General features: G+C 36.1%; 1 protein-coding gene across 1 annotated transcript; it reads left to right on the forward strand.

Annotated features, from left to right (window-relative positions):
• The first annotated feature begins 2,268 nt into the window (after positions 1-2,268).
• LOC135684734 (uncharacterized) lies at positions 2,269-8,965 on the forward strand. The gene is made up of 3 exons (XM_065200374.2): positions 2,269-3,004; positions 7,206-7,359; positions 7,965-8,965. Exons 1-3 carry the CDS (start codon positions 2,507-2,509, stop codon positions 8,036-8,038), a joined length of 726 nt encoding a protein of 241 aa, XP_065056446.1. The 5' UTR covers positions 2,269-2,506; the 3' UTR covers positions 8,039-8,965.
• Positions 8,966-13,414: the final 4,449 nt, after the last annotated feature.

Genomic DNA, 13,414 nt, shown 5'->3' on the forward strand with positions numbered 1-13,414 from the left:
TTATTAAAGACATTTTTTGAGTCAAGAAGTTTTCATGCAACATGGTAGTCCAAATGGACCCTTTTGAATACCATTGTAAAAAATCTTCAAAGAATATCCTGAAGACTCGGCTTGAATTTGGTAAGCAGTGTTAGAATGCAGACGTATTCTTTTGAGCAACTATAGAGACCTTCTTAAAGTCGTTAGATCTTGAATGATTTGAGTTTGCTATGAGATTCTTACGGGAGCCCTGCTGCAATCTACAGTTTCAAAAAGATCAGATGTAACAATAACAGAATTATATTAATCTTTTGCTTTCAAGATAACAGTATGTTCAGAGGAGCTCCAAACGCCATGTAAATGGTCACCAGGACAACATTTTGTTTCTATGAAAGGTAGAATGGGATCACCCACCCAAGGTTGATGTTGGGTTAAAGAAATTCTAAGAATGAAGTTGAACTGTAATCTTGATGCTAATGTTTTTTTATGGGCGTAGCTACCTTTACCGAGATATTTTAGTGCGTAGCAACGCAAAATTTTCCGAACGCCAGACCTCCGATCCCCGGAAGAGGACTCCGATCCTTTTTTCTTTTAGTTGGGTAGGGCCACCGCCTACAACCATTCTTCCTCACTGCCAAGGGCGCCGGAGTCACGGGTGCAGCGGGGGCAGCAAAGTGCCGTTTTAAAGAAATTGATTTCCGAGCAATGTTAGTTCATATCAATATTCTGAATGCTTATAAAATCTAGATTTCAAGCATCTCTTAATATCGAAGACAAAAGTCGATATTTTCCATTTTGATGAGAACTGAAAATAGATTTGCAAAGCAATTTGACCATCAAAAGTATTTTTGTTGATAAGTTCTCTTTACCTTTCATGATAATGCTGAACAGATTTCAGATTGCTACTAACTTTGGCTCGCATATGTTCGATATATTAGTCAAGGCATCAATGATGTCTTAAATTCAAGCAAAGGCGTATTTTTCCGGGGTCAAAGTGGGCACATACCCCCCTTCGCCAAACTTTTCCTGCTCGCTTCGCTCCCAAAAAGCCTCCTCTTTCGATTCTGCCGCAAGGCCTCCGAAACCTATTGGCGGCACTATAAGCAACTAAGCCAGAAAATGATGTTTATAAAATTGTAGCCAGGCTTTATGTAACAGCCTTTTTGACAATAATAGAATTATATGATTCCTTCTGCTCTCAAGATTTTGTAAAACAGATTGAGCCCAATATGGATTTCAGTTCCAAGCAAAGTAAGTACAATTACCAATTTAACAAAAATTAAATAAAAAATCTCTGAATTTTACGGTTCAATACTTATGATCTTTACAAGAAATACGTTGCAACATCAGTTATATTTGGTTCAAATTATGTTTAGCATTGGTAATTTAAATTAGTTGATTTTCATAGCTTGAATATAGCTGCAGATTGTACCAACTTTAAATGAAAAAGGGAAATAACAGTAAGTTCAGAGGAGTTATATCCGAAACTTATAGCAAGCCATGTAGATGGTCATCTGAACAAATTTTTTTAAATGTGAAGTAGGATTGGGACTAGCCTTCCTTGATGGTTGATGTTTGGGTGAAAGGAATTTCGAGACTGAAGTTTTACTGTAGTCTTGATTCAAATGTATTTTATGGGTGTTGCCTTCATTTCAGACTACGCCCCCAGACTCCCTTGACAGGGCCTTCACCTACAACGAGGCTTCGTCATTGGCTAAACGACGATTCCCGATCTATTTCATCAGCAAACTTTGACACCCCAAGGTGTCCTTTCTGGCAATCCTGCCCCCGCCGCATCATGAAGCTTCCGGCGCCTCTGCTCACTGGCTAAACGACGATTCCCGATTTGTTTTAGCCGCAAATTTTGATACCCAAGCAGTGGCGGTTCAGGGGGCCATGGCCCCAGACCCTGCGCTTATGGTAGCAAAAAGGGGTTCCACACCTAAGAAAAAAAATAGAAATTGTGAAGAACAAGGGCCTTGCAGACCCCAAAACCGCTGCACCAATTTGCCCTTTCTGAGGTACCTGTCCCCGCCGCATCATGCCTTAGCATTCGTCGGTTTATTCGAATCATCTAATCTTGATCGTCTTTTACTTGTACAAGGACTCAATATTGTGACAAAAATGAAATTGACAAAATACTCTTGGCTAGGACATTAGCAAGCCTATCATTATCGTCACACCCATACTTGCATCACCATTATGATATCTTTTCGCGGTCTGCGTTTTACACCCGCGTTGTAATCTTGGTCAAGATTTTGCATGCAATGCAACTCATCGTTGTCTCTGAAAATAATGCATCCTTTATTGGCAGTAAAATAATTGCATTGAAGAGGTTCGTTCGACAATCGACATGAAATTGGCTTGAAAACGGATTAGGTATAATCATCTTTAATAATATTCTTGTAATTATATTTTGCTTTCAAAGAGAACTTTCTCTATATACGACGATGCGTGTGAGGAAACTTTGACCTACTCTTGACATGACATGACGTGAAGGCACGCTCCAGGCTGGAAAGCATTTCTTATGTTGAACACGGAAGGTAGAGTAGCACTCTTCACCCATCAACATGATGCAAATTCACAAACAGAATCGCTGAGGATATATCTCACAAGAAATGCCCGCCACCTTAAACTTTCGCTTATTGTGTACTTACTGCCATGGTTGCTTATTTTGCACAAGACTGGCCTAACGTTTGCTCAGACAACTTTATCAGAGAAATCCAATCTCACTCACAATGCATGCACCGAAAGTAATAGTTCCAGCGATTTCAAGATAAATTTGACGTTTTCAAGCACATTCTTCAAGATCGATGCAAGAATTTGCGAGGATGTAAATTGGACGGAAGTTTTGCGTTTGGATAATCATACTGCAGTAGAATTTGAAATTGGCTGCGAAGATTTTTTAATCGCTGTAGCGAAACTAAAAGCAGTATCTTATTTGGCAGAAATATGGGCGTCAGTTCTTGGTCGTTTTGACTGCAAGCTGCCCTACTCTATGGACAGAAACTGTACAAATTGTCTGGTAAGTCAAGAAAATCTTGTAATAACCTGTCACACATGTGACATAACATTTGGTGGCATTAGTGATAGGTAAGCCGTTCGATTTTGTAACTAACATGCTTCTTCAGATGAGCAATTGTGGGGGTTTTCAAAGGCAAGTGGAAGGTATTTTACATAAATATAACCTTTGTTAAGTGAAAATACCTTCCATTGACAATATTATATTTAACAAGGTCTGAAAAGGATCACATGATTTGACTGATCTGCCAAATAGCTAAAATATCATTCATATCTCAACAACTCTTTTTCTGGATCTTGCTCCACCCACAAAAAACCCATTTGTTCTGGATTGATTTATGCACCATTAAAATTGTGCCAATTTTCATAAAAGACTTTAGTGAGCCACTTAAGAAGTAACTTCAAAACTGGTGTGAAAATGGTTTAGTTGTTAGGGTCTGGGTGTTGCAGAGCTGGCAGGTAAAGTGTGGAACCATGATATTAAATAGTATTGTTCCACTACCCTAAAGCTATATTCCTTCTTACAATTATTATCGTCAGTGCAAAGTTTTCTCTGTTGAAAAGTGAAAAGCTTAGAAAGTTCTAGAAACAAATCTAAAATTAGTTTTGTCAATTCACCAATCACATAGGAATTTATATAATTTGATTGTTATTTGTGGAATATACACAGAAAGAATGTGCATCATATCTCTAAATTTAATTTTTTTGGACTATTTTGTGGACTAAAACATTTACCGAATTTCTCTCTTGAATTCTATGTTGCATAATGCAATGGTATATTCAAAAAGAGTTCCTAAAGCTATCATTAATCTTTCTGTGATTATTTGTGACTTCAGCAACACACAGACTCCAAGTCCAAGGTGCTGGGGTTAGAGACTTTACCAGCTCTGCTGTAATTCCACTCATCGAGATAATAAGGTTTGATTCATCGAGAGAAAGATCTATGACACTGCTTGATAATCATGGCTTTTCAGTGTCCTAAAACTACCTTCAGATCACTAGGTAGCAAAAATTGCAAATACTAATGGAAATGCATGAATGAGCCAACCTACCCCCATAATTTGACTGGTGCTTATCACAGCAGCTCAAATGCCAGAAATACCAGATCAATAATGAATCTAGAAAAAGATCATGCAGAGGCTATAACTTTACCCCTTTCACCTTCCTTCCCAATCTGCAGAGATTCTTGGTAAGAAGTCTTGTCATCTCAGTCATGTCAGCCTCATGCATGTCTTGCAAACTTCTTTAATTGCAAACATTTTGGGTCTGGGGGTGAAATTGAGGATTAAGTTCAATAATTGAGTTTTCTCCTGTCTTACCGTGTCTTAGATGTTGTCCTAGGCTTAGGTCTTGCACCTTGAATGACAAAGCAAAGAGTTTAGGTAATAAATAGAAGTTAATTGTCCTCAAAATTTTTGTCACTGACTTCGGACAATATTTTCCTTACATGGCACCTGCTGGTAAACAACTCATGTATTTTCATTATTTTACATCAAGTACTTGTGTTCAGCTTCTTCTTTAAAATTAGAAAGACTGAAAAGTATCAGCTGCTTGATAAACTGCTCCACCATGATCACAAGAACATGGCTCAACAGTCATTGTCACTGTTTGTGTGAAAGTGTGCATGAATGGCAAGGTTTAATGCATCCAATAGTTGAGCAAATTTGTGTCATATTTCACAGTTTTGACTAACCAGTACTAGAACTGTTTCCATTCAAAATGTGTTAAAAGCAATATTAGAGATGGATAGCTATAATAATCATATTTTGGGATAGCATGGCTAAGAGATTTAAGTTCTCTATTTGACTGAAAATATGCCTTGCAGCTAGATTTAGGCCTATTTTGCATGGTTCCCAACACCCAGACAAAATAAATGCATAATATGTGTTGAAAATAGCTTTACTTTTTCAAAAACCTGCATAGTTTTGTGACTTTCTCAAAAAGCTGCAATGCTCTGTAAAAAAACTTTACCCTTACGTGATCTGACTCTTTCATGCCATCTGTCACAATTTTCCATCAATTTTCCCATATCATCAATTTCATATTCTGTTTCTTGACAAGTTCTTGGGTGTAGGTCTTGTGAAGAAAAGATTTGTACTTGTAATTTTAACCCTTTAATAATTAGAGAGAAAGGAATGTAAAAACTCACACTACTCAAACACTAGAAGCTATTTAATCTACATAATCATCAATGCAAATGTAGGAGACATAATTTTTGAAGAATCATAGGGTTGGAAAATGAAATATTTTATCATTTTGGCATAAAATATCAAATTTGGTTATAACAACCCAGGGATGGCTTTTAATTTTTTTTATGTTAAAAAGGATGTTTAATTTTTATCTTTTATTTTTTTCTTTTGAAAGAAGAACAATTAGCATTTTATATTTTTCATTTTTAATAGATCCATAGGATAAAAATATGGTTGGGATTTCTATGCAGAAAGGCAGCTTTTGCCTACAAGTTATCCTTTGAACAAACTATGTACCTATTCTTTTCTTGCACAGTTAAGGGAAGTAGATGTGCTCAGAGTCAAAAAATGTGCCTTTTGTACATATTTATTAATTGTCTTCAAAGTTTCATTAACACGGTTTAATGATTAAAAACAGAGTATAAATTTTTAAATTACATTTCATTTAGTCTTGTTATTTTCAACCCACTAAATTTCCTCAAAAAATAAAAATGTTTAAGAAATGAAACAAAACATGATTTTGAATGTTTTGGTGCTGCAGTATTTTCCAAGTAGTCAATCATTTCTAACCTAATTTTAACCAATCAATGGTTGTAGCAGATACATTGATTTAAAGGAGTTGTGCACAATGACCATTTGATAGGGCAATTTTTATCGTTTTTGGAATAGCTTAAGTTTTGATAGGGCAATTTTTATTGTTTTTGGAATTGCTTCCGTTTTTTGAGAATAAAAATGGTATTAGACTAATATCTTTAATACCAGTCCAAACCTACCTGGAGGCCAGTATGAAGAAGTGCAACCTACAAGACTAAGTTTGTGGATGGTTTACAGCTGCTTAGTGTGTTTGGAAGCCTCGAGTATCTATACATTTTGCCCTAATTTAGTCTTTGTTAAGGTTCATAAAAGTTGAAATACATAATAAACATTGCTTTTAACACCAAGCTTCCCTTAAAATATGACAATTTTTTGTTCAAATATAACAGTATTTAATAAAACAACAAATGAAGGAGCTTGGCCTTTTGCAAAATACTCTCCTTGATTTCAATATTCTAATAAGATGTTGCATTCTTTTGCTGTGCCATTTTTAACTTTTTATTCTACTGATAATGTAGAGTTTATGATTTATTTACATGCAATAAATCCAGTTACCGTGTTTGATGGTGGGTCATTGTGACCCAAAGTGTTGGAAGAACGTTTTAGATAGAGCAAGATCAGTAAGACTCTTTTGTGGAAACAACCTTTAGCAATGAGCACTATTAATTATATCATGGGATAGATTTTTGTTTATATTTTCTACAAAATTTGATTTTCTTTTAGAACAGGCTTTGAGAGTATTAATAGAGGATTCATTAATAAGTTGTTGATAAAGATTGAGTGAGAAAATTTATTGAATTATCGATAACGTACTGACTGTACTAAAGAGCACAAAGTAAATTTTAAGGTTTAGAATATTAATGAAATGAGTGTGATGACTACCCCTTACCTTGTCGTGGTGGTGGACAAAGGAGGATACAGTGGAACAATAAATTACTCTTTTTGTTCGCAAGTGCAAGTCGTAAGCGGAACCTGTCTTTGCCTAATAGATTTGATAGATTTTCAAGGTTATGAGAGTCTTTGACTTAATCTTTTTTAGCTTAGTCTTCGGTGCTGCAAAATTGAGAAGCACGGAAAAGAAGAAACATTACAAATCTCAAAGTATAAATATTGGGTAACTATCAAATAGAGAGTAACTTGAGGCTGCTAACCTCATACCTAGTAGAGGGTTCGAAGAGGGAATGCGTACTATTCTTATTTACACAAGCAGCGTATTTGTTTATAAAAAGATGAGAAGACCTTGCTTGCCCAATGACACGAAAATTGTCGTCAATATACGCTTTGGCGCGCTTTAGATTATTGAGAGCGAGGCTCCTTCATTTGGCAACGTTAGAATTCATTTTATTTAATTGTAACATAGTATGCAAGCTATTCATTTTGAGATGGCGTCTTTTAAAATTGCAAATACATTTTGTTTTTAAGGTGTCTTACAAAAGATGGCTGTGCATGGTGACATTTTACGATGGTAGCCTGAAGCCTTGCCTTGAAATCTGCAATGACGTGTACAGAAGCTGTCCAAGTTTTGAGCCTGAAGATAGCTACAGAGGTTATTCTGTTTTTGAGTGCCCCAGGGAAGGTGGGTATCGCTAGCTAACGCTAGGAAGAAGTTTGTAGAGAAGGCTCGTATGTTACTGACGTGAAATGATCTAACCAGGTACAATTAGTGTAACCGAAGCATTGGACAAAAACATTGGATGCATTTTGATTAAAATTAGCAACAAAGCAAAGTTCTTTTCATTGCAACTTTCTATGTTTATATTGCAGTACCTGGCAAAAGACTTTGAAAACAAATTTTGAAACAAATTTCTTTGAAAACAAATTTTGAATCCTCGGTGACAAATGTCGAGGAAGCACGCTCTCTCTCTTGGTTTAAGTAGACTTTTATTCCAATTTTATGAAAGGGTCAGCTGAACACTGAATGCTGAAGCTTTGGAAAGTATATTAATCTTGTTTCAAGCCAGAATGTTGACTGCTAAGGAATTGATAAACATGTTTGCGGGCTCAATGGCTTGCTTTAAGGTAGGGAGATTTTCCGTTTAACAATAATATTTTTATGGAATAAAGCTGCCTTAATTTATAAAATGTTCTGAGAGACATTTGATCCTCCTTTGCATAGGCCTTTCCTGGGAAACTAAGGCACATTTTTGCTTCCCCTTTCTTTATTGCTTCGTTTATTTTCAGGTGATAAGTACAGTTCATATGGCCCAAAGACAAATTGCAAATCAGCACCTTCACTCGCAAAGCAAAAGAAATAAAGATTTTCCTCGTGGTTTTTCGTACTTTCTTCCAAATTTAGCGCACCTTTGTGCAGGATAGTGCCATTTTTACGTGTCCAATGTATCGAACGACAATGGCGAGAAGTATGGATTTATTGTTGCCTTCAAACAGGTTCCAGATGATTCCTTCAACGATTGAAGTTTTTGTTTCTAACTTATAAGTTCTCTGCAATATTTTATAGAAGCAGAGCTCTGATTTCCGTCTAATATCAATGTAATTTTGATAACAAGATTTCCTACTAACCACTGCTATGTTTTTATTGGTTTCCTTCGAAACGAGCGAGAATATATTAAATCGTCACATTACTTTTAGGAGTCACAATTTTATCCTTATCCAAAACGAGTGATAGCTTATCTACTTCTCATATAAATTGTAAGCTTGAATTTGTTAAATAATTGCATTTGCTAGTTCATACGATTTTTAAAATTTTCACTGCACAATTAAGTTATGAATTTGTTTGTACTGGTTGAAAATATCTCTTAGAAGTCTAAATTTACCTTCAAAATGTAAAGCGTTTTGTAAATGTATTCTAATTCAGTTAGACACAGTGTTATTAAAGAGCACTTATCCCTACCCAATGTTTCATGAAAAGTTGCCCTCTGAAAATAGTCGGACATTTTAATAGTGTTCTTGTTGCTTGTCAGCTCAACTTCTAAGACTTCTTAAAATTTCCATCCAAATGACATTGTGCACCAAGCTCTTACCCTTTCTCCGTTTAGATCATGTTTCTTACTACCGATTTTTTATTCCTCCTTTAATCTATTCCTCTCTATCTCTTCTACCTAAAAACACCACCTAAGCCCACTGCATATTTACATATTTACCAAATAATATCAGTAATTCTAATGTATTTATTGTTCTATACTATGATGATTCTATGATGATTTGATGTTGTTATTTCGCGATATCAAGTTTTTCATCTGATTCCTCATCGTTTTGATTCCCCGTTCGTAGGGTGATTTCATCGATAGCTCATTCAAGCAAGCAGTAAACCTTTTTGAATTTTACCAACTGTGAGAAATCCCGTCAGAAATCTCCCTATAGGTACGTTACGTGTTGTTTTTCGAGCAATAGGGACTTCGCAAAAGCCCCCCCCCCCCCATGCCAAAGGCGCATCGCCTAAGGAGAATCCATTTGTTGCTCAGCTGACCCGAAAAAAGCTCTGAAAAAGACCAACCGGAAAAGAAAAAAATGACTGAGGTAAAATCTTTTTGTTGATAAATGAATTGAAGAATTTCGCTGCTATGCTCCGTCCGAAAAAAATTTCTTACTCGTCATGAAAATAATTTCTTAGGTTCATGATTATAACTCAAAATTTTACAATTAATGCAATCATCAAGCACCTTACATACATTATTAATTTAATAAGCCCCAGCTTACACTTTTGTATACCAAGTAATGCAGGATGTTGGTATTTGTCCATAGAGAATATTTATTTCCTCGTCGATGAATTTCTCGAAGAAAGGGGGACATGAAGCTTTATACAGAAGTTTTCCTTAAATGTCGTTTTTTAGCATCCCCAAGGGCCGTGTTGCTGTCGTTAGATTATCTAGGGATTTAAGTTGATTATAAAACACTTCGATGAAGGTTGGAAGTGAATTGCTGTTCGATGCTGAACCCTACAGGAGGCTTGTACGCTCATGAAAACAATACTGTTATCTAAATAGACCTGGGTCATGAAAAATACAAAAAAGCAAATTAAAAGCACGAAAGGATCTACGGTTTGAAAGCAGAACTATGCATAAACTAATCCCCTAAAACTAGTTAGACTTACATCTCAGAACAAAGTGACCTAGCTCGCAACTGACCAGCTGTGAAGGGCCGGCCTAACTTTGTGGCCTAACTTGCTTTAGGATGGTTCAAAGACAAGAGTCCGAACGGTAAGTGATATTGACACAAACTATAATGAAATTTGACAGCAAAGTGAAATCAAATTCCTTATCAGAATCGCGCCTTTTTCTGTCTTTGTTGAGGGAAGTTCTCGCATGAAAAGTCAACTGACATGGCTCAAAAACTTAACAAGTGCAAACATATCGTATCCATTTCTCCTTTATTTTGAGTTTGGTGATACCTTTTTAGAGCCTGCAGAAAATGTAAAGTAAAAAGAACATTTCGCTGTTTCATAAAATGTGATGGAATAAAACCATGTTTTATCTTTGCCTCGTTTAACAGAGCTCTCGCTCTTAACAGCCCAGTTCCAGTTACGTTTATTGTGACCCTTAGTTCCATTACTTGCAAAATATTTCCAAAATAACATTAGAATATTACAAATGATAGCAAGTTGCATGTAACCAAACATCAATGACGAACCTTCCTATAGTATTACATACAATTTTGTGTGAAGGGGGATTTCTTATGAAAAAGCCTCTTTTGTATTGCAAGGAATGTCGTTCCCGGATTTAGGGCCTGCACAATCAACACTTTTACAAGTTGATCTGCCTCGTCTCATGTGTAGAGTGACTTTCATTGGGTTTCAAAAGTCTCTAAGCAGAATTTCTCAAAAGGATCCGTATTTATAACAAATTGCTGGTGATAATTGGATCTGTCAATGAAAATTCTAAACTAGAGAGTAATTACGCAAGCAATGGTTAACATGTCAAGATCTCTAGCAACTTTGAAAACGCCTAATTTGTTTTGGTTTTACTAGAAACATTTCGAATTTATGTGCGATTTCTGAATATTTTTTAAGCATATTAACAGCGTTTTTCTTGCAATGCCGCAGAAAAGACAGCGTACAAAAATTATTTATTATATCAAATAGTACTGGCCCCAGTACTGAGCCATGGTGAGCACCAAATTTTCTTCTTTCCTGGCAACATTTCCATCTTGCTTCTGTTTCTGATGTGACAAAATATTAGATCTATAAATTACTTTCAACATATAGAAATAAAGTGTGTTGCCTGGTGAGTTTTGTGGAAAGACCAGCCTTCCACGTAGAGTAGAAAACGTCTCGGTCATATGACTAACGATGTTCTTTATGACAAGCCGGTAAATCTGGCTCCATTTTTGGGTTGATTGCTTCCCCCCTCTGCCAAAGTAGACCCACATTCTACAAATAAGCTTTAATAGTTTTCAAGGTACTCTATCACATTGTTGCATGCTATTTTTACGAGTAAACATTTTAGCAGAATCCTTGGGCAAGCCAGTTTCTTCTCACCATGGTTGGCACTAGATCATAGTCAGCTAACGTACATGACATCATAAAAACTATGGCAACCTAATGCATGTACTAAATTGCGTTCGGTACAATATGATGCTATAATAACGATCAATGAAAGTAAATTGTACCAGAAAATTTTTTTAAATAAAAAGCGACGTTTCGAGCATAGCCCGTTATCGACTTGCATTCGCTCAAAACATTTAACTGTTCTGTATTTTTGTTAGATTGGTTAATTCTGTTTTTAAGTGGAATTCATTATTTCGTGAGATCTAAAAACACGTCGCAATTATCTTGGTTGCCATGGATGTGCTCAAGCTATCATGAGCAAGCCTCAAACTATCCAAAAAGTTTGCGAAAAACACGAAAAATTTATCCAATCAAGTAATAGTTTTATGATTGCACAATTTCACTGCACAAAACCGATTTATCATTGCACAAATTGTAAATCGCTGTAGAAGGTTCAAGCATTTATAACCACGAAGGGGTCTAAATCAAAATGAAAAGATTTCTTTAATTCGTAAGTTTGCTCAGTCATTCGATGTTTTTCGGCATATTTTGTTCATCCATTTTACCGAAAACTTTAGGGTTACCATGGCTCCTACACCCAACCTCCTCCCTTTAAGATGCATGGGCCCTGTCAAAGCCACAGCAAACCACAGGCGAGTTCCACCATTGCTTGCAGCCTCCGTCTTGTTTCACTTAGTCCTCGGTTTCAAAGATGTATGACGATCTTAATTCTATATCATTAGATGATCTAGTGCCGACCTCTCACCAATGATATAGATCATTGCCTCTTACCATCGATCTTGAAATAGAGGCTCTGTAAAAGCAATTTGAGCGAGGCTCTGCAGAAGCACCGCTAGAGATAAAAAAAGTCGAATTTGAGACGCAAATATCTTGTTATAATTGCCCACCTCTCCTCTTTCAAGAACAAATAGGGAAGGCAAATGCGAAAATAACCACATGTGCGTAAGTTCTTGTTTATGGCAAAACATGTTGTGCGAAAGCTCATCAAAAACGCGAATGCATATTTATATGCGATGATTTAGAGGGACTTAGTGTTCGGATTCTCATTTGCCAGCTTTCTATTGCTGACGTCATTAAAACATCTGTCTGCCTGTGCTGTTCGCTCTTGATCTGTTGTTTGGGTCGATAAGCAAGCAACGTGGGCTAAGGTATCCAGCAATACTTAGAATTCCCAAATCCTCAACTTAATCCATCCAGCAGGTACCAATGGAGTTTTTGGTTTCAAATTGATTCGGGAAGTGGCGTGTCAGTCATTTTCCAGTCTACCTGATCCGGATTTATTCGAGCCGATGTAGAGATGAGATCTGCCAGGTACGGACATTCGTATTTTAAGTTTCAACGTACAAAGCAACCTGTTGGTTTCGTTGTTTCCTGCTATCTCCGTTGGAAAGAGGATGTTTTAGATAGCTATCTGTGCAGGACTTTTGTTAGTTGAAGGAGACAAGGTGCCTTTTTTGATATTAATGCTTGAGAATTTCCTAAGCAAATATGTACTTGTTTTGAATGGAGCAAAGCAACAAGCAATAGCTTAAGAAGCTTATAATGTGCTCAACATTTTTTGTCGACAACTTCAAACTTCATCGATAAGAGCTGCATGCTTGACAAAGTTGCTACGGGCTAGAAATGACACAAAGCCGGCAGATACTTCTGTATATATATTTCAATTCTTTGTATTACTCATATATTGAATATATAAATCAATGAAAGATGTTACCGAAACTATATTTAGTAACATTGTTTGGTTACAGAAAGTAATAAAATGGAAGACCATATGATGATGTATTCATGCAAAAAAAGAAATATTATTTATCAAAGACAAGAGAGCAATACTTCGTAAAAATGAGACTCAATGGTGAATGAAATAATATATCGGTTGCTAAAGGCTGTTCCTTCAGTAGCTCTATGCGACTCGGAAGCATAAGCACCAGACAAATAAACCCAAGTATTACTGAATAAATTTTAGCGCCATACAAAACGATTCCAGTGCTACCTATTATAAATATTGACATATATCATTGCCATAGAAAGCTCTAAAGAACAATTTTATTGCTCTATAGAACAATTTCGGTACCATCTTGACATGTTTCAGTATCATGTTATATAATTTCATAACAACGCAAAAGATTCCACATAGAGCTTTTTTTGATACCACACAGACATGTGTTAG

Source organism: Rhopilema esculentum, chromosome 21 (assembly GCF_057945365.1).
Source record: "Rhopilema esculentum isolate cy_ngs chromosome 21, ASM5794536v1, whole genome shotgun sequence".
Classification (NCBI taxonomy): Eukaryota; Metazoa; Cnidaria; class Scyphozoa; order Rhizostomeae; family Rhizostomatidae; genus Rhopilema; species Rhopilema esculentum.

Coding starts and splice junctions, on each gene's coding strand:
- LOC135684734 (XM_065200374.2), top strand. CDS start 2,507: ATGTTGAACACGGAAGGTAGAGTAGCACTCTTCACCCATCAACATGAT. Junction 3,005..7,205: donor GAAACTGTACAAATTGTCTG/GTAAGTCAAGAA, acceptor TTTGTTTTTAAG/GTGTCTTACAAAAGATGGCT. Junction 7,360..7,964: donor TTTTGAGTGCCCCAGGGAAG/GTGGGTATCGCT, acceptor GTTTATTTTCAG/GTGATAAGTACAGTTCATAT.